General features: G+C 45.5%; 1 protein-coding gene across 3 annotated transcripts in view; it reads right to left on the bottom strand.

Annotated features, from left to right (window-relative positions):
- SUPT5H (SPT5 homolog, DSIF elongation factor subunit) overlaps positions 1-21,791 on the bottom strand; it is a 342,489-nt gene that overhangs the window by 261,931 nt on the left and 58,767 nt on the right. For 2 of the 3 annotated variants that reach the window (XM_069644283.1, XM_069644282.1), the window contains exons 5-6: positions 11,929-11,940; positions 10,845-10,914 (exon numbers count right to left, since the gene is read on the bottom strand). In XM_069644283.1, the coding sequence (XP_069500384.1) occupies positions 10,845-10,914; positions 11,929-11,940 (82 nt within the window). The remainder of the gene's footprint in view (positions 1-10,844; positions 10,915-11,928; positions 11,941-21,791) is intronic. The other variant, XM_069644284.1, reaches the window with a different exon arrangement.

Raw genomic sequence — 21,791 nt, 5'->3', positions numbered from 1 at the left:
GTGGTGCTATAACATTGGCTTCACTGTGGGTGCAAGCCATTTTATCGCATTGGTAGCCCAATGTACCTTTTTTGTAGCCATTGGGGTTTTTGTAATGCTGCTCCCAGCGCTTTTATTTTCTAGGGCATCCATTGGTCTAGCGGACCACGAGGTGGAATCAAAATGGCTATTCTGACAATGTGGGCTCTTTGTGAGCCCATCGTGGGTGCCTCAATACTGGTCCCGACTGGTTTAGGCTAGTAGAGGTCCCTGGACAAGTGCGCTCACTTCCTGTGGGGCTGGCTTTGGACAATTCGAAGTCCCAGTGACCAACCAGCATGGTTGGTCAACTTAACCTCCGCCTGGCCCAAGGCCAGGACCTGTTCACAGGGGTATTTAGGTTCTGCCCTGCCCCCACCTCCTTCTCTTGCTGCTTTGTCCATAGAGGTGGGAGGTCTCATGAACTTCTGGAGGAGTTTCCCTGTAGATTCCTGCTGTTTTGGATGTTTTTATAACCCTCACTAGTCAATACTTGCTTGGCCTTATCCTAATTTGAGGTTTCTTAAGGCCAGTCTGGATTGGATTTCTTGGTGACTCCAGGTCACTCCCCCACATCTGCTAGGTGCAGCCCTCCACCCTGGGACATTTCTGGTCCATTTTACCGTCAGGATATTCCGCTTGGCTGCGGGTTGCTCAAGGCGTCCAGAGAGTAGCTGCAAAGTCATTTCTGTACTGGATAGTCAGTGTGGGCCATCTGAAGGTGCCAAAAATGGTCGTCCTAGTCCTGTGACCGTTTGCTTCTATGCTGCTGCCTTTTGTTGTTGCTCTGCTTCTGGAAGCGGTTTGTTCATGTTCTCGGTTCTCCTGGTAAACTACCTCGCTAGATATTTTCACTCCTGGCTTGAAGGTACAGATCCTAGGAAGAGCTTATGTTTCTTTTCTGAGTTGCTTTCATGGGTCGAGTTTTCAAGTCCTAAAGGGGCGAATCATACAATCCGCACCTGTGGAAAAGAGCAGTCTACTTACTGGGTTGTTTTGGGTCCCTGGAGCCCTTTCTGTCGATGGTACTTCTTAACCCAGTGCCCTAGGAAGCGTTTATTCACGATTTACAATCCTGCTTGCTCCCCTGGGCCGTGGTACCGATAACTGGGAGCCAAGTCCTAAACGCAATTCCCCATAGACTTGCATTCGGGGGTCCTCCTGTTCTGCAACTTCATCTGTGGTCCCTCTACCGACCTTTAGAACACTTTCTTTGGGTCAACTGTGGCCTTCCCCAAGGTTGCAGCACCTGTGGGGTAGAACTGTACAGACTTCCTTCAGTGTGGATAATTGATTTGATTATTTATATCAAGCTAGTTCCTCCAAGAGTAGCGCCAGAACAGACAATCTGGGCGCAGAGTTTAAATTAAGAGGAGCCATCATACAGAGGCCGCAAGAGCGATTTAGATAAAAAGGTGGGTTTTGAGTTTCTTTCTATATACTTAAAGAATCGAGGTTCTGAAACTCAGAAAATGGAGGGCATTCCAGGTCCAAGGACCTAGCACAGAACAGTGTTTATCGCCTCCAAGGACAAAATGAGATATGGGCACTTTCAATAAGGCACTGTCAACAGTTTTAGAGCTGATAGATCAAAGGTAATAAGGAATCATTTTAAAGGCCCGGTATGTGGGAACCAGGCCGCGAATGCATTTAAAAACGATAGAGGATCTTAAAAAAGGATCCTCTGATGAACTGGCAGCCAATGAACTGATTGACATATGGGAGACAAAGGTGCGGTTTTAGGTAGACTAACAGTGGTCTAACCGCTGCATTCTGAGCAACCTTGTGTATTGAAACACTTGTGTATAGGCGCGTTACAAATGCCATATCATATCATAACCTGCAGATGATGGATTTGGCATGCAGAGATCCTGGTCAGTATTGCATTACAGTAGTCAAGTTTGGAATTAACCAACGCTCCAACAACGATTGGTCGGTGTTTCTCAGAGATGAGTAGCAGAATGGGTTGTAGCAGTCTGATCCGATAATAGAAAGATATAAGCATTGTTAGGGAGAGTTATCATTTTTACACTTCATCCCCTCTCCTAGTGAGACCCCCAGAACTTTTTGTTGGACTTCTGGACCTTTTTCTTTCGATCCTAAGTGAGAGGAGCCATTCACCCCCCAACCCATTAATTCTTATTTGTACAGACTTTCGGAACTCTGCGGTTTACCTTTACTGTGTAGTCTGCTTTCCTCCATATCTCTTTAAAGGCATCCGTGTTTAACTTTTGCAGCACGCAGCTCCTTATGGGCAGTGTTACTGGGAACCCCCTGGGTTCTCCTTTGAGATTCTCTCTTTATCCTTGCTAGCTACAGTTAGTAAGGATAGAGGAACTTTGTATCCTTCCTAAAACTTTATACTATGGGAGATTTGCATTCCCCACCTTATGTCAAGTGCTAAGGGGATACCTAGCATCCCCCCCCCATCTCTCTGCAGCTCCTGTGACTTTTACCTCACATAGACAACCCTATAGCTAGTGCTGGTGGCAGTGGACGTGTTCTACCAACTATTGTGCTATTGTATACTGCAGACTGTATTCAGTGTCTCGGTTATGCACAATAGGGTCACCTATGTTCTAACATGGTGGCTCCTTTCTTTTTTTTCGCCATTTCTATCATGGTTGTTTGTTAGCCCTTCCACTATTCTAGGGGTTGGGGGGGTCTGTGTGTGCGTTTTGCCTTTGGCAGGAACCCTTGAGTATCCCTGCCTAGGCTCCAGTGTGTCTGGGCAGGCAGGAAGTGGGGGGGGGGGTAGTTGTTCACTCCCCTGCCCTTTGTCTGCCCGAGTGCCTGAATAGAACAAGTTCCCACTGGTGAGCTGGCTGTCCTAATTGGACAGCCACACACCCCTTTCTGTAAAATGCTGAGAGTTTGCAGAGGAGTGTGTGGTGAAACTGAATAAAAGATGAGGTTCCTGAGGTGAAAAGCAAGCCGACCACTGGAAACTTAAGTTACTGAAGAATAAGACGACCAGAGAAGCATGCAGACCCTTCTCATCACTGTGAAGCTACACTGCTGTCCTGACCCGGTTTTCTTTGAGACAGAGGAGCTCTGAAGAGGACGACTCCTTCCCTTTGGCTGGTGGGACCAAACAGCCCCGAGACGAATTGCCATTTGAGCCATCTCCCGAGGTGCTGCGCCTTTCCAGAGCTGCATACTGCAAATACCAGGAGACCTCCAACCTATCTTTCGTCAAAGTCTTTGCTGAGCTCCAGGTGAACCTCCAGAGACACGATACAACACATCCGAGTACCCTCACCAGTGTGCAGGACTCCAGAATCGAAGATCGACTGGGCGAATACCATCCTTTGTTGGTGCTGAGAGAAAGGTGCCAAAACTGCACTGACCAGGAAGACCAACAAAAAGAAATACGTGCCAGGGACTGCTGCTGAAACATCCCATTATTCAGAGTCCTTCCTTTTGTCACCAAGCCGAGGAATCAGAAGCCCGGGTCCGTCGCTGCTGCACAGAAGAGAATCCAGCTACGAGCAGTTTTTCTAATCTAAGGTACTGAGGGGTGAAAGGTATAACTTACATTGAACCGAGAAGTCGCGCCAGCGTGACTGTATGCGTGAAGGTGTCCAGGGTGTCCACTCTACTTCTGACCCAAGCTGCCGACTTGTGTCCCTTTAGTGAGTCCTTTTGCAGATTCCCCCTCGTTGTGTTATTTCTACACTGAACTTTTCCTAGAGACTAAAAGTATCCCGAGTAACTTTTTCTGTTCTGCTTCTTTTTAAGACATTGAATCCACTCCTACACCGACTTTTTCGTATAGTTAGGGATTGGACTTTCAAAGCGTTCGTTTGCCCGAAAAGTGTCTCTAGAGTATTAAGCTCTGCAACAGTGTGCTTAACCAACCTTTTTCCTTCTAAAAGATTATCTTTTGTCAACTAAACACAATTACCGTATATTTCTGTCTTAATGCGAGCACGTGGTAGTACCGATAATACAGTAGAACTGTCACTGTTAAGCTCTGTAACAATTGTACCATAAGCAAATACCAATGAGGCAATGGCCTTTGAAAAGCATTAAGAATTCCTATGTGTTGGTTTAAGTGAACTAAGTATTTATTTACCTTCCTTGTGTAAATCTAATAAACATATATTTCAATATAACATTTTATGTGCAAGTGTTTCTTTGTACTATTGTATTCACTGGGTTCAATGTACTCACCTACAGCTCACATCTTCCTCCTATGATAATCCGGATTGCTCTACTACTCTACCAAGGTTCCTCGAGTAGTACAGATTTATACTAGGAGTGGGGGATCTGTACGCCAAGGGATAGTTTTATGAAGTCTTACTGAAAGTGGACTTTAAGAAAACTCCCCTAACAAGCATCTCATTATTCAGCAAATTATAGGTCAGCTTAGATTGCCATATACAGCCTAAATGTTTAACGTTGTGGGAGAAGGCTAAAGATAGGCCTTTAACTGTTGCCATTATCTCCTGTAAAACTTTGAAATGAAACTGAAGTGCCTGAGGTACTTACCTCCCCTTGCTTGGACATTTTACGGGATTTCCCCCAGGGTTTCAATGAGTTCTGGACGAAGATTCCCTATCACAATATTTGCCTGCAAATATCAATACATTTTTAAAGCCAGCCCTTTCATTCCTGCAATTGTAAATGTACTTTAGACACAACTGGTAAACATTGTGTATATTTTTCCGGGAAATGTAGCAGGGAGCCTTGGAGGCCTGAATTTATTGTTCTGGGCAACTGGGCATTAACATTATAATAAGGCCCTAGGAGGTCTAAATTAATGGCAAATTGTGTTTTCGGGCCAGGGATTGGACATCTATATGTTGCCTTAGGGTTGAATTGTGTTTACCTTCTTAGTCCCACATCCTGTCATACAGGTTAGGTGCTGGCCACCAGACTTAGGGGCCTTTCACATATACTTGGGTTGGGATGTGTCTTTAGGACACTGCACTTAGTTGTGCATGCTACTAGGTACTTATCTACTTGTAAGGTTGTGCAGTATCCAGGTTCTCCCCACCCCGTTGTTTTATGTTGGGTGCTTGTCCTTGGCAAAGGGCCAACATATAGGCATTGGGGTTAGGAAAGTCCTTGTATAGGCATTACTGTTCTTACAAAATACTTGTATCTTTTTAATACTGTGTATTAATGTTAGAGTACATATTTGAACTGATAGTTTTATGTGTGTGACTCTATTAAGTAAATATTTTTCTGCATATCAGTGTGGTATTTGTTTTCGAGAGGTTTGGCTTCCCTTTCTGGTCAGGAGTTTTAGCCTTCCCCATAGGGGGTTAGATGTTGTGGTACAAAAACTGTCTTTTCAGATACAGTAGCACCCAATATTCAATAAAGGAATGTCGACACAATATATTAGTGAAAATCGGTCTATCTGCAGTGCAGCCAAGTTAAAAATGATAATGCAAAGACCAAACGCGGCTAACAACATGACTGCGAACAACGAACAATGGCCTCAGAAGCCAATATCCATTTTCAATGTCTATTGGAATCCAATGGCCATTAATGATAACTGCTTCATGGACGTCATATTCTCAGCAATAGATGCATTGGGAAACCGCTATCCAAACAAAGACAATTACTTGTGGTGATTTGAACATTCATCTATTCACAAAACAGCCACTGAAATCCCACTGAAACTTACAAAGACAGCCAAAACTTGGAAAAATGAATCTCTCAAGAAATATTGAACTTCTGAATGGGCAACTACAAGGATACAGACCGCCAAGGCTGACATGGCAAAAGGGCAAGGCTATTGCCTATTTAGACTACATCTTTGCAACACACTCACTCTTGATTGAGATGGACAGGATGGAAATCGTTGAGAATACTACTAGCGATTACAATATTTTAACTCTGAAATGGAAAGAAAAGAAGAGGCGTTTAAACAACAATACATTACCAGGCCTAGGATTAAACCATGGCCTTAATCGTCTCTGCATAGCAGACGAGCAGATCCTATACTTGCCAGAAACCTTCCGGACTACTGAAATGAGTGATCAACTTAAGATAAATTACGAATGGCTCCTTCGCCCACATAGAAAGCAAAATCACAAACCGAGACCATATCAGTAATCCCATACTCATGTGCATAATAAAGAAACTGCGAAAAAAAACATATATTAGGATCACCTATACGGTCGAGACAGAATTTACAACCCAAAGAAAAAACAAAAAGGCAATTAAAACTTCTAAGCACCAATACAGGAATTGGCAAAAAAGCTTGCAAGCTATGCAGATACAATATAATTGCAGAATATATGTTGGCAGTCCTAAACAAGGGAAATTCAAGAGAACTATGGAACCTCCTAAACAACAACAACAACAACAGAATAAAGATCGGCTTATAAATGGACGAAAGAGAAGTAGACTGGACTGACCACTTCACCAAGATTTATCAAAATAAAAATGAAGATCTGATACAACATATATAACACCAAACCGATAACAACTCATGAATGGTCCTACGACGAAATCCTAATGATCATCACGCACCTCAACACCTCACGTGCGCCAGGGACGGACTTAACAACGAAATCTTAAAAAGAAACCCAGAAGCCTGGTCCAATCTCTGTGAGCAACTCTTCCAGACCATCATTCAACAGAAACAAAATCCCTCTACTTGGAAAGCGGCAATACTAATACCAATCTTTAAAAAAGGGGATAGAAAATCACCAACAAACTATCGCCCGATGTTAGATCCATTATGAAATATATTCGGAGCAATCTTACAACGTAGATAAACAGAATGAAAACGAACTAATAGGCGTGACCCGAGACAAACCGGTTTCACTAAAGGACTAGAAACGAATATTAATCTATTCATCCTAAATTTGCTTAAATTAGAGGCAACAAGAACAAAGGCAGTGACAATAACAGTCTTTATTGATTTCCAAATGGCCTTTGACAGCATAAATAGACAAAAGCTATGGCAAAAACATACATGGAATTGCCCTACAGAAATTCTGGATCCCATAAAAGCTTTATACTCAACAACCGACATACAAGTAAGACTATCGCAAACTGGTGCCATATCAAAAGAAATCCCTACCTCGAATGGTTTGAAGCAAGGCTGCCCGTTGGCAGATACCCTTTATAACCTTTACACTTCTGACTTCCATACAAACCAAAATACTCCGATTACAAATCCTCCGATCCTAAATGGAACTCCAGTAAAATGGATCATGTATGCAGACAACTTAGTGTTGCTCGATAAAAACCCAAATAGGTCTACAAAAAGTCAATGCTTTACAGGAGTATGCAAAAGAAAACGACTTAACCATTAATCTAGCGAAATCTCAAGTAATGCCATTACTGAACAGCTCAAGGAATAAAAAGAAAGAACAAAGAATTTACCTAGGCAACACGAAATTAGAAAACAAAACTATTAAATACCTTGGTATATGGTTAGATCAGCATATAGGAGACAAAGGATGGGCATCCCACTTGACAACCAAAATTGTTAACTCGACAAAGGATAATGATTCATCGAAAATTTTAATTCAGACCATTGATCAACTTCTACCGACAAAAAGTAATAACAATAATGACTTACGGAAGTGAGACATTACTAAACGTCTCATAGCAACAATGGGACAAGATGGAGGGGCGTTTTTGGAGGAAAGTGCTAGCGCTGCCAAATTATTTTCCAGTGCAGCGCATAGGATTCGAATTAGCACTCCAATCTATCGAATCCATTGTAATGTGGAAAACAATTGATTGATACAAGAAAATAATAACCTATGAAGATATTCCGGCAATGAAATTATTACAAACCCAAAAGAAATCTATGAACAACACCATTTTAGGGTCATGGAAAGAAGCCTGTAAACAAGCCATGATAACCTTGGACATTACTGAGGAGATGTTGAAATGTAGACCAACTAAAGCAAAAATAAAACTACAAAGAAATGACTGGATTCTGACAGTTGGAAAAAAATCCCAATGCCAGCTTTCGCTTAACTGTTTGGATGATTGTAGAGCACTGAACCAAATCCCGGAATATCTGAACCTCTTCCCTTGCCAAAAAACGCTAAATCTGTTTCTACGCCTACGCCTCTATACACTACCTACGTGTGAAGTGTTATCAAAAAAGCAACAAATCGCAGATGATCTGAAATTCTGTCGGTTCTGTAGAGACGAAAATCAAATTGAAACAATACATCGTATCTTTATGGAATGCATGGTATTAGACAATGAAACAAGAACATTTGCAGCCATACTCCCCATGGAAGCGAATGTACAAAACAGAGAACAAAGATGGGCAACTCTGCTCGTGGGGACTCATAAAAGATTCATATTCAGAGCAATCCAATATTGGATAGCAATAATGAAAAAACAAGACGGTGACCCATCCGAATAATAGATGAGAAATGAATTAGACTAATGCTTGATTTCATGTTAATTTAACTCACGTAAATAAAAATAAAAAAATAAAAATATAATGCAATTCATAGGCGAGTGACTGACTTTTTTGCAACATTTCTGATGCGCGGCCATAAATTCATTGGGGTAGTGCAGGGTAAACTAGTGACATTGGGTAGCTAGGCTGACTAGCTAGGGTCAACGGTGGTTTAAGGACCACGTTTATTCCAACTACAATAAAGCCTCTCATAAGGCTCGCTTATAAGAGTACAAAGACAATAGGTCTTCCCTTGCAGCTGTCAAGGCTATGGAATAGTTCCTAAAAAGGAAATCTTGCCAGCCGCATAGACAGTCTCTCTCAGGTTTTATGCTGAAGATTGTAAAGGTTGAAAAACAGACTACTTCACTGCATGGAGGTCGTTTTTGGAGCTATTGAAGCTCACGCTGGGCAGGAGAAGAGCAACAATGAAGCTTGGATTAGTGCTGCTGTCTCATAGCAGATGTCACAGGTCCAGATGGAGGCTGCAGCACACTGGCACAGGAAAGCTTGGATCGATCAGCATCCCCCGTTAGAGTTTCAGGTCATTTAATGATGGGCCTCTGTATCTATTCAATAACTCCATTCATGTCATGCTGCACACCAAAATGCCAGAATGCACAGTTTCACATAACAAAGCATCTTATGTACGCAGATGGTCCTGGAAAATAGTAATCCAGCCGTGCTCATTGTCACAGAGATTTTCCATAGGTCCTATTGCTAGGGCCCTGTTATGAAATGTTTAGTTACCATTGGTACTCGGCGAGGGAGGCACAGCCTCCCAACCAATGAGGAGGCTCAGACACCGGTAAAGACCGGTAAAGACCATGCTCCAAGCCTCCTCAGAACGGGAGGCTGCCATCTTCCCGCACCAGGGTTTAAGTATGCTCTCCCCTGCGTCCCCTGCCCCATACTCCCAGTACCCTTTTCCACATTTCCAACCACCCCACCCACACTGACCTTGTGCGTCCCTCGCCGGTGCCTGGAGTACTAGAGTTCACGGCGCATCCCCAATCCGAAAATGGCCACCATAGAACTACGAGTAGTTCTCTTCTCCCTGATCCATGGCGGTCATCTTGTTTTGTAGGCAAACACGTTTCTCAACTCAAGATAAAAACACTATTAGTACCCCAATACAACGTGCCAGGGAACTAATAGCAATAAATCCCTTGCAGGGGCGGCATTACCGGTCTGGTAATACCCTGGGTCTATCACAGGGCATTACCAGAACGGTAATGCCCCCCCCACCCATCCCCACTCAGGGTTGATTGCTTAAGTAGATTGTATTTGTGCAGACTGATCGGTTTCAGTCACATGCTTTGCATAGCCTGCCATCTAGTGGTTGGCCCTGATTGATACAAATTGTGTTTTAATAGCGTTGAAACGGGTTTTCCTCCATTTATGGGGGGTTCTGCTGTCACATTTGTTTACGTTTATGAGTCCCCCTATTGTTTTTTAGGATCTCTTGCTCATTTTGTAGCCAGAGGGACTTCTACTTAAGTTCCCTATGTCACTGCAACCCCTTTTTCACTAATACGTCCTATGGTAGCTAATAAAGCTCCTGGGACAGGGGTGGTTTTTTTTTTTTAAGTACCGCATTTTGCGCTAGGATGTTCAGCCTGTGAAATCCACACAACCACTTGCATAATGGTGTACTCTTTATGAGGGCCGAGTACCATTTTGTAAGTGTCCCTTCTGAAATGTTTGTATGCACCAGCTACATGGTCCACAATTGGCCACTAGATGGCAGTAGTGCACTTTGAGTCCCTATTACTGACAAGTTAATCTGTGGCAGTCTGCTGTTAAAGCCTGATAATGAAGGCAGTCTGGGTGGGTGGGGTCTGGACCGACTAAGGTGGATGTGTACTGAGAAACAAGGTGTCTTCCTGCCCATGGGACCGCTTTTAATTCCTCTAAGAGATCAGAAAGGAGCAGTCATAGATCGGTGAGTAATTAGCACAGAAAAATGTATCTATGTAGGCAGTAAAGATCTTACATTACAAAAGTCAGTATGTCAAATACGCTTAATACCGGAGACCAGTTTCTAAGCGCGCCTTTGTTGCTATGCGTTTGTTGTCTTGCTTCCAAGCCAAACGTGATGCCCCCAAGCCATCCTGCGGCATTAAGATTATGAATTATTGATCTAGTTTCCACTGGAGCCCATAGTGTGGGTGAATGCATATTTCTCGGTGGCAATTATTTCCCCCTGCTCAAGTCCATCGCTCAATAAGGGTTTGTATTTTCTGTGAGCTAGGACATATCAATTTTCTAATGCCTACATTCAGTTTCACTAGGGCCATATCACTTAAGTTTAATGCAATAAACTGTACATCAGGATACACTCAAATTCGGAAATCAAAGAAACCAAGCTGCTACACATTTCTCAGCAGAGAGGCTGCCAATACATATGAAACAGATGAATGCATACCTCCAAACATTCTGTAGTCTGCGTGCCCCAGACCGATCTTCGTTCACCATGGCATTGTCAATGTTGGAGGCTGCAAATAATAAAGACATTGCGCAGATGTTCAGGAAAAACTAACAGCCCAACTTCCCGTGTTTTATCCCAGCTTCCCCCATCCTCCCATAGTTCATTCACAAGGAACAGCCCCAAAATTTAGAAGGGAAGTGTAGGGGGAAGAGGATGCTCTTTCAAACCGAAACATAGGGAGACTGCTTAGCCACACACACACACACACACACACACACCCACACACCCACACACCCACCCCCCCTGCAACTAGGTAATTGTAATCTTAACAATATCACTATCCATTCGATAAGGAATTATCAATTCTACCAGACCTTGATTAAGGCAATAATACAGCCTCTCATTAATCAGATTCATCAATAAGTCAACGCAGCCCCTGTACAAGCATTGTGAATGCCATGAACGATGGATTTGGAAATATAGCCATAAAAAAGAACATTCTTCCCCCAAGGAGGTTATATGGCACACTGATCTGACTACGGCTCTAATGGTGTGGCGTTTCTGTGCTCATTTTTACCTGAAACAGTGACAGAACACAAGTGAATCAATGTGCCCCAGGTCAGAAGATAGTGATCACACTCAATACCTCTTTATAGCCCAAGACTACAGAGCTTGCCTCATTTTGCTCCCCCTGCCAACCCCAGCCCCTGTAGTAACCAACTGTAAATGTCTCAAATTGTCAGATATTGTAAGGTTTAAAAGCAAGAACTGAAACACATGCACGAGTCCTTGCCAAGATTTAGCATGCGGCCAGACCTCTCGGGAAATCAAGTGTGTTATATGCATACATTGCCTGAATCGGTTCTGGTGCGATTTGTATGAAAATCGGATTATGTGTAGTATGTGCAGAAGTTCGTTAATTTCCTTGGGCTGTCCGTGCTCACACAGGGCCTCAAAAAGCATAATAAGAGATCACTCATGCCCATGACAATCCCACTCTCACGCAGAAGCACACCACTAAAGCAGGAGAAGTGCTAGCAGCACAGCGTGGCTGGAAGATGACAAAGCAACATGTACTCACCCTCGATCTCTTCTGCTCGTGGAGGTGGCGTTAAGACAGGACAGCATGAACCAAACAATGGCAGCAAAACCAACCACAGGGTAAACGTGGGGATAAAAAAGGGGAAGGGCAGAAATTAAAAACAGAACACAAGGCAGCATGAATGAGTGAAATGTTCATAACTAAAAGAAGCTGGTACACTCCTGGAGAGGAACGCTAGCTGGGGATGTGCAATGGACCTCACAGCACACCAACGGGAGCCTAGCGACACTCGCAAGAAGAAAACGCACCTCGCTGAAAGGGGAGGGGGGCAGTCACCAACAAGAAGCACACAGATAGAACAGAGTATCTTAAATAGTTCAACAGGACAGAGTCGTATATATAACGTTTCAATTAGGGTACGACGCAAATACAGTTAATGTCGCACGGTCCATTAAACTACTTTAAAGTATACCAAATGTTGAAATTGGGGAGGCATTGTTATTGGCCCATAACATGTGTGATACATCACAGTACATTTAACAGCTAAACCTCATCAGGCCAGTTGCCACTGAAAGGCATTAGGCCATGTACCTGTGAACGTCAGTATCCCAGGGTACCTTCTTCGTGAGATAGTCCCATTTCATTAAATCAATGTGCACATTCATAATGGCTATAAATTACAGCAGAGGATAAAATAAAGTTTACTCTTTGTGTAACCTCATCCATCTCAAAACCTATGCACAGTAGAGAAGAAAACCTTAAAACCCGTAAAATTGTGCAGGGGTAGTGGGGGGCGGGGGGTAAACAGATGAAACAGATCTGCTTTGTACACAAATCCCTCTCAGAGAGGACTGGTGGGGGGGGGGGGGGGGGGTAATCAAAAAGTTATCATTCAGGCAACTTTGTCCTCCTTGGCCCCCCCCTCCCCCCCCCCACACACACAACACCCAGTGCCGGTCTTTTGACAGCTACTCCTCTGCCAGCGTTCCCCTTGGAGAAAACAAGACACTTTCCACGTGCGCACACAGAGGAATAAAAAGAAAGTGTTTACCAGTAGCTGAAAGGCAGCATGCGTGAGGGAAATAAACACATCAGCGATAGAGCACACATGGACCCAACACTAGATGCCTAGGGCCAAACTGAAAACATGACATGCCTGGGGAAGCAGAAAACTCATAGCTAGGCAAGAAAGAATGCACTATCCTAGTATCAAAAAGTGGTTGTCATTGGTCGTCATGCAGGAGGGAATACTGAATGCGATTAAAGAGACAATGAAAATCTAACAAGCCCAGCATAACGACCACTGGTCTCCTAAAATGGTCATTTTGTAGACGCTGCCATCTAAAAGAGGGTCTTAAAATCTTCTGGGGTGTTCTCCATCATGTCTCACCACAAACACCAATAGAGAATGATAGATTTATATTTTATCTCTTTACTCAAAAGTGCTAATAAGGGATAAGAGAAAAAAAATGAAAATATACTAACCTCTAACAATCGCAGATTTCACATATTCACACATTTTGCCAATTAATGCCAACTAGTGATTGGATCAAGAGCTTCAAAAATTGAACAAATAATTTTGGCATCAATTTGAGGGAGTGTTGGTAACCAGGTCACTTGTGATGTTGTTTGGAACATCAGAAAGAACAGTGATTTAGCACATCTTCATATCGTTTTTGCTGTGCGGCCATACTAAAACAGTACAGCTTTCTTAGCCCTCTGTCACACGGTTCAGAGTGTGGATAAGCCACTATTTTACTTTTTTGAACCTCATTATTTTGAAACCCACAATAAATCAGCTAGTTCTTTTGGATTTTCAGAATCCCTTGAAACAAGTAGGGTGCGTCTTTCACTCCCACCTGCTCATCTAACGCCCTTCAGAGGGACCATGCAATCCATTTCTTTTCTTGACTCTTTACAGTGTGTTCCAGACAGGCTGGTGGCTGTGTATCTATTTGACAAATGCTTACTGGTGCATGTCTATGCTCCCTTGTTGTTTAAGCCAGTCTCTGTGAACCACTAACTTTGTTTGACCATCTTACACCTTTTTCCCAGCAGCAAGCAAGAGGGCGGGTGGGCCAGCAGCAAGCAAAAGGGCGGGCGGGTGTGTGGGTGGGCCAGCAGCAAGCAAAAGGGCGGGCGGGTGGGTGGGTGGTCCAGCAGCAAGCAAAAGGGCGGGCGGGTGGGAGGGCGGGTTCCAGCAGCAAGCAAAAGGGCGGGTTCCAGCAGCAAGCAAAAGGGCGGGTGGGTGTTCCAGCAGCAAGCAAAAGGGCGGGTGGGTGGGCCAGCAGCAAGCAAAAGGGCGGGTGGGTTTCAGCAGCAAGCAAAAGGGCGGGCGGGTGCGTGGGCCAACAGCAAGCAAAAGGGCGGGTGTGTGATATGGTGAGTGGCCCAGCAGGAAGCATAGGGCGGGTGGGTAGGTGGGTGGGTGGGTGGAACCAGTAGCAAGCAAAAGGGCAGGCGGGTGTGTGGGTGGGTGGGCCAGCAGCAAGCAAAAGGGCAGGCGGGTGTGTGGGTGGGTGTTACAGCAGCAAGCAAAAGGGCAGGCGGGTGGGTGAATGGGTGGGCCAGCAGCAAGCAAAAGGGCAGGCGGGTGGGTGGGTGGTATTGGGCCAGCAGCAAGCAAAAGGGCAGGCGGGCTTCAGCAGCAAGCAAAAGGGCAGGCGGGTGGGTGGGTAGGTAGGCCAGCAGCAAGCAAAAGGGCAGGCGGGTGGGTACCAGCAGCAAGCAAAAGGGCAGGCGGGTGGGTGGGCCAGCAGCAAGCAAAAGGGCAGGCGGTACCAGCAGCAAGCAAAAAGGCAGGCGGGTGGGTGGGCGGGTGGGCCAGCAGCAAGCAAAAGGGCGGGTTCCAGCAGCAAGCAAAAGGGCGGGTGGGTGGCCCAGCAGCAAGCAAAAGGGCGGGTGGGTGGCCCAGCAGCAAGCAAAAGGGCGGGTGGGTGTGTGGGTGGGCCAGCAGCAAGCAAAAGGGCTTTGGGTGGGCCAGCAGCAAGCAAAAGGGCAGGCGGGTGGGTGGGCCAGCAGCAAGCAAAAGGGCAGGCGGGTGGGTGGGCCAGCAGCAAGCAAAAAGGCAGGCGGGTGGGTGGGCCGGTGGGCCAGCAGCAAGCAAAAGGGCGGGCGGGTGGGTGGGCCAGCAGCAAGCAAAAGGGCGGGCGGGTGGGTGGGCCAGCAGCAAGCAAAAGGGCGGGCGGGTGGGTGGGCCAGCAGCAAGCAAAAGGGCGGGCGGGTGGGTGGGCCAGCAGCAAGCAAAAGGGCGGGCGGGTGGGTGGGCCAGCAGCAAGCAAAAGGGCGGGTGGGTGGGCCAGCAGCAAGCAAAAGGGCGGGTGGGTGGGTAGGTGGGTGGGCCAGCAGCAAGTAAAAGGGCAGGCGGGTGGGTAGGCAGCAGCAAGCAAAAAGGGCAGACGGGTGGGTAGGTGGGTGTTACAGCAGCAAGCAAAAGGGCAGGCGGGTGGGTGGTTGGGTGGCCCAGCAGCAAGCAAATGGGCAGGCTGGGCCAGCAGCAAGCAAAAGGGCAGGCGGTTTGGGCCAGCAGCAAGCAAAAGGGCAGGCGGGTGGGTGGGTGGGTGCATGGGTGGTCCAGCAGCAAGCAAAAGGGCAGGCAGGAGGGTGGGTGGTCCAGCAGCAAGCAAAAGGGCGGGCGGGTGGGTTGGTGGGCGGGTGTTCCAGCAGCAAGCAAAAGGGCGGGCCAGCAGCAAGCAAAAGGGCGGGCGGGTGTTCCAGCAGCAAGCAAAAGGGCGGGTGGGCGGGCGGGCCAGCAGCAAGCAAAAGGGCGGGTGGGCGGGCGGGCCAGCAGCAAGCAAAAATGCGGGCGGGTGGGGAGCGAGAGAATTGGGGCCCAGGGGCAGGCCCAGGGAGTGGGGCATGCCCCGGGAGCAGCATGGAAACGGGGCAGAGGTCACAGTGCCTTCCTCGTCCATGTTGACAGAGAAAATGAATACAGCATTGTTGACGTCCATCTATGCCGAGTTTATCACCTGAAAGGCACACCAGACCCCGAGCCCACAGAGTAGATAACTGCTATTGAAGTTAAGTTGTGGGGCTCACACCCGTGCCCCACAGTTTGATGAACAATGCCCTAGGAGGTCTAAATTGATGGCGAGTTGCGTTTAAGGCATTTAGGATTTTAATCCATTTTTACCTGGGGTGAAATGGCATTTCCTTTTTTAATCCCATACCTTGCCATGTGTGTAAGGTGTGGACCATCAGGTCTCGGGCCTTGCACATATACTAGAGTAGTGATGCGTCTTTAGGGTACTGACTTAGTTGTGCAGACTACTGGGTGCTTATCTACAATTGCTGTGCACACGTCTAGTTGATTTGAAAATCAGATTGCAAGCATCTATTGCACCTATTCCTTTGTAATACTGATGTTCACCTGACCCAACCACGAGGGAATCAACGTTCCAAGATGGATGCCACTTGAGTTACAATACAGTATTTCTTGACGCCCAGGCACCAATGCTATTCTCATGTAGGCCTGGGCCGCAAAGCACGACAGTGCTTTCGCTGTAATCCGCCTGTTGCTAGAAACAGGCGGATTGCAGAATCTCGGCAGCATTTTCGTTAAATAACGAGGGAATCGTTATTTAATGAAAATGCTGCCGAGAACACAGTTCCCATACACCAAAGTGAGCAGCTTCAACATTGCAGGATGTTGAAGCTGCTTACTGTGGTGTATAGGAAAGTGTTCATATACACCCTTGTGGTGTATATGAACACTCATTTAAAGCGAGCAGCTTCAACATTGTGTCCTGCAACGTTGAAGCTGCTCGCTTTGGTGTAAATGAAAGTGTTCATATACACCCGCGTGTTGTATATGAACACTCATGCTTCAACGTTGCAGCAACGGGTGGTGCTTACCGTTGGTAAAGGACTTAAATATAAACACAGGGGTTAGGAGTGTCCTTGTAGAAGACTTGCTGCTTTTAACATTCTATGGGTATATTTTTTAATACGTTGTATTAATATCTAAATAGACCCTCCAGCTTATATTTAGCAATCATGGAAAATATAGCAAACTTAACTGCTTTGTCAAAGCTGCAAATACGACCGTTCTTGCAAAAACACCTACGAAAGCAGCTGTTTTTGAAAAACCGTCTTTATCTAATTAAAAAAATAAACACACCCCCAAAGGCCACGTTCTCAATTTGGGCCCGAGCCACGAGCTGGGTGTTAGGGAGAATTCTCAAGAATGTGCTAATTTCCCTTAGCTTTTGAGACCCCCAGCAAAATCGGGTCAGCCATGTTTTCCAATATGGCGCCCAAGACAGATCTCTAAAAACAAACTGCGGTCAACTTTTTTCGCCATTTCTTTTTGGAAAGGTCCTTCTTGTGTTTGTCTCTGCGCGCCAAACTAGGTTTGGTCCCTTCGTTCGTTGGCCTTTGGCGGGCTTCAATTCTGAAGCCCACCTCTGGCGCCCGAGTGTCTGGGGTGGACAGGATGTGAGGGAGGTGCCCAAAACTCCCTGTGCTTAGTGTCCTAGGGGACCTGAATGCACTCTGGCGTGATTGGCCTGCTGGCTGTCCGGCAAGGACAGTCACCCTGCTGTGTGAGTGACAGCCAGGCTGGAATGAATGGGGGAAAAACGGTTTAAAAGCAGGTCTCTGGGACTTGGAAAGCAGAGTCGACCACTGGAACGAAAGAAACGAAGACGAGCTGAAGGAAGACGACTGCTGCAACTCTTGGTCCACCGGTGAAGCCCTGCTGCAGGTCCGAATTGCCTGAAACTCCAATCGACAGAGAAGCTCTTCAAGGTTAACTTCTCCCCTTGAGTTTGGTGGAACAACCAACTTGTAAGCCGCCTGGACACCGTCCCCATACTGGTCGAATTTTCTCCAGAGTGCTGTTCAAAACCGGATAGCTAGTGGGAAGGACATCAGTTTGTGGTCTTTAGGGCACTCGCAACTTAAACCGACATTTTGCCAAGCTTGTGGCCTCTTCCCTGGGCAGTGCAGGAACCTCCCGACGTCGTCCTTTTCCCCACGACTGAAGCTCAGGAACAGCGAGATCTGCAGGAACAACTGCCTCAGCTACAACTTTTCTTCACTAACAAGGTACTGTGCAAGTGCGGTGCAGCACCTCGTTCGGGCGTGGTGGAAGTTTGTGAAACCTTCCCGACTTTGACAAAATTCTTCTAAGGTCTGTAGCAAAGACTTAACCGTTTACTACCAGAACTGTGCTATCCTATACAAGACTCTGAACCATTGGCTTTGGCCCAGGCCTATTGAATTGAATTGCTGGTTATAGTGAACTGAAACCCTTTGCCCTGCCTATGAAAGTATTTGTGCTGTTGATTCTGATAACCTGGTATTTTTACCCCTTTTTAAAGTAACTGGAGTGCCATTTTGCTCCCACTTCAGGGGAGCTGAACTGGTTCAGAAACTAATTGGTTGTGTATTGTAGTATATTAGATTGTGATATTGAGCTGCTCTTACTAGTGGAATGTTTTCCAAATGACTGTAAATAAATGTATATTCTTTTACCAAGAAACCTTGACCAAGTGTCTGCTTGAATCACTGTGATTGCTAGTCCTTTGTGTAACCCCTTGTACTGCCCACTTTACTCGAGATAAGTCTGGCTGCTCCGCCACTGTTACCACATTACTGTGTAGTACAGGCTTGTACCAAAGGTGAAATTGTACTTACACTTGTAGCTTTAATTGTGTGTAGTGTTCCCAAAGGGCACTGCATATGATTCTGCCTAAAACTGGGCTAGCACATCTAGTCACTTAAGTCTAAAAAGGAGTAGACCAAATCACAAAGGACATCTGAATAGGTGCATCTTATCCTTGTCCTTTGAACAAGGACATCGCTGTAATTGCTTGCCTAATCACCCATGCCCAAGTACCTACTCTATACCAGTTCTGTGTTTCCTGTAATCTCTCTACAGGGTTAGGTTTTTGTTAGTGTTTTTATTAAGTGGTTTGCATATTTGATTGTTTAATTAAAGCACATATATTATTTATACCACCTTGGTTGAACATTCTTACATTCTTTTAAATCTGTGTCTTTACACTATTGCTGTTTGGGTTGCTACTGTTCTAACTTCACACCCTTTGAGAGCATAGCCAGCCCTCAGTCCATGGTACCACAAAAGGGGGAGGCGGCATACCCATAGGCTGTGCCCATTTCATCTTTAGGATTGGGATCACTGCTGGTTTAGTGGTAGTATGGGGCTCACTAAGCGGTTTAGCCACTGCTCGTCATTTTGTCACTCTCTCAGATTTTCTGAGCTGTCTGGCCAACCCTCACAAAGCCCAACTCAAAAAGGAACCTTTGTAAGTTCTGAGTCAGAGATCACATAGGCAGAGCAGCCAGGATGGCTGCTCCCCCTCTAAAAACACAACAAGGGGTAACAAAGAAAAACGGCCAAGTCACAGGACAAAAATGTTTTAAAAAAAGAAGGTTGATGCCCAAGCTACTCCTTTTCATGGGGAAATGGCTACCATTGCAGAGAAGGGGGATACACCACAGCACAGAATATTTAAAAAGCTCACATCGGCCTGTAAATTACACTTTCCATATTAGGAAACTCATTCATGGACAAAATGGGGCAAATCACAATACTCCTGCCCAATGTTTCTCTTCTTGTCCCATACGACTGCAGATAGCAGAAGTCCTCACGGTGGACACCCGACAGCACAACTCACAAGTGAGAGACTGCAGCGAGGGAGGAAGCAGTGTACACTGCGTGATGCAGACATCCAATCCCAATGTTACCTTCAATGAGAACACAAACTTTGCAGTTGACTGCAATTCAAGTGGCCCGCCATTATGGAAAGCCGGCATACCCACATATAAAAAGTGTGCAAGACTGAAAGCCCATTTTATGTTCTTTAATGTCAACCCTGCTAATGAGGAAAGAGCAATTGCCCCGGTGAACCAGCTGATGAGTAGGACCAATCAAGGGGAAAGGGGAGGATAAAAAGGAGCTGAAAGGATATGATAGTTTGAATTGTTCAGGTGATGTCAAGGAAGAAGGCAGACCAAAAGACCAAGCAAATTAGGTATGGTGTAGAGGAGCTTGGAAGAGCACTGTTAAAGACGTGTGCGATGTGTGTGACTGAGAGTGGGGGTGTGAGTGGGATTGACTAAGGTGACTGGTAGAGTGAAAGGAGAGCGACTGTGGGAGAAGGTGTAGGTGGAGAGTAGTAGAGTGGAGAGTACTAGAGTGGAAAGGGGAGGGTAGTAGAGGGTGGAAAACTAGTAGTGAGCAAAGGACCATCGGAGGGGCAGAGAGAAGGAGAGGAAGAAAAGGGAGATTAGAAGGAAGGCTAGAACATCAGGGTGAGGAGTGCAAGAGCATGCTAGGAAAAGACCAAGTGAGACCTCAGTGACTTAGGGCAATTTTTCTTGATAACATTCTTATTGTGGGACCCCGGTTAGGATCCACCTAGATTGATCCCGGAGAAAGTAAGAGAGAAGGCAGTTGCCTTTATGCCCCCGCCAGGAGAAAGTCAGACTATTGAATAGTAGGGGCTGCCGATCTTCAGTTAACATCCTAAGAATTGGGCAGGCCTAAGAGCTCCTTTGCAACAAATAAAATAAAATCTGTTAAAAGGGGCGTGGAGAGTCGGTGTGTTGTGGAGGCCATCTGTGACAGGAGACGAAAATACCCCAGAACACCAAAAAGACAGCAAAAGATCTAGATCCTGGGTGACTTCAAAAGTTAAACAAAAACAAAACCAGAAAGAGATTTCCGACATAACACTCAAGCGTTGTCTATTTCCTCGAAGGATAACACCCAAAAAAAGTTAAGGATTTTAAATGCATATTTTTACAAAAGGATGCAAAAATCACCCAAAAAGAAAAGTAGTACACACAGTGATACCATATGGCATTGAATAAGGTTAAAGACCTTACAAAACATGGAGAGGTGTATTTGCATTGTTCAGTTTGCTATTGCTTGGACTTATCCTGTGTAGTTTAGATAGGTATCCCTACAAAATATCCCCACCAAAAATATCGCCGTACATATGGCCGTTTGTCTCGCCATAGGCGATATTTTTTGGGGGGATAATTTGTGGGAGCGGGGGGGTCCCCTGCAGGGTCCATGGGTCAACATCGCCGCAAAAATATGGCAATATTTTTGTATTGCAATATTTTTGCGGGGATATTAACACATGGAACCGTTTAGATCTTCCTTGCTCGTCATCTACCCAGCTTCAGTGCTTCATCATACATCTGTATAAACATATCACTCTATCTACCTATTTCTGCTTGTAGATTTGCATGGAAAGATTTTACGTAGGTATGGTGGGAAAGATCTTGACATTTAACTTCTTGGCAAGTGGCTTTAGATTTTCAGTTTAGGTTTAAACTCCAGCCTGTGGCCAGGAAGAGCTTTTAAGTAGCAAGCCAGGCTGTTAACAACCCGAGTAGACATTTAGACACAATAGTACCTGCAATTAAGCACCACCTGTACACAGTTTGTCTGCCAGCTTTCTGTTCACTGTGCTCATTAATGTAAGATTAAATGTAAGGCAAAGGGATTAATGGCATATAGACCCATTCTCAGTCTACAGAGGTTTCCATTTAGACCTCAAATGTGAAGAGGCAGACTACATTAAAATTTTGAAAACCGTTTCCTCGCAAAGTGAGCCGTTCCAGATATTTAAATGGTGTCACCAGCACTCAGACAGCCCATGGTTTCCCCACTCGGATACAAAAAAGGCGATATTTTGCCGGATTAGTAAGGATCTACCTTGTTAGGGCAGAGCAGACAAAGTCAATTTCCTTCCAAATGAAAAAACATGGTCCAAATTTGAGATTTCAATACTAACCTGTTCGCCAATAAATAAGGCAATACTAGCATCAAGCAGAAGAGTGTCACAACAATGCCTCTCTGTGATCTGCGTTCATCACTAGAAGGAAAGTAGGTTTCTTCACATACACACACAAGGTGC

Source organism: Ambystoma mexicanum, chromosome 2p (genome assembly GCF_040938575.1).
Source record: "Ambystoma mexicanum isolate Mex_15411 chromosome 2p, UKY_AmexF1_1, whole genome shotgun sequence".
NCBI classification, from domain to species: Eukaryota; Metazoa; Chordata; class Amphibia; order Caudata; family Ambystomatidae; genus Ambystoma; species Ambystoma mexicanum.
This window is presented reverse-complemented; position numbering and strand designations above follow the sequence as displayed.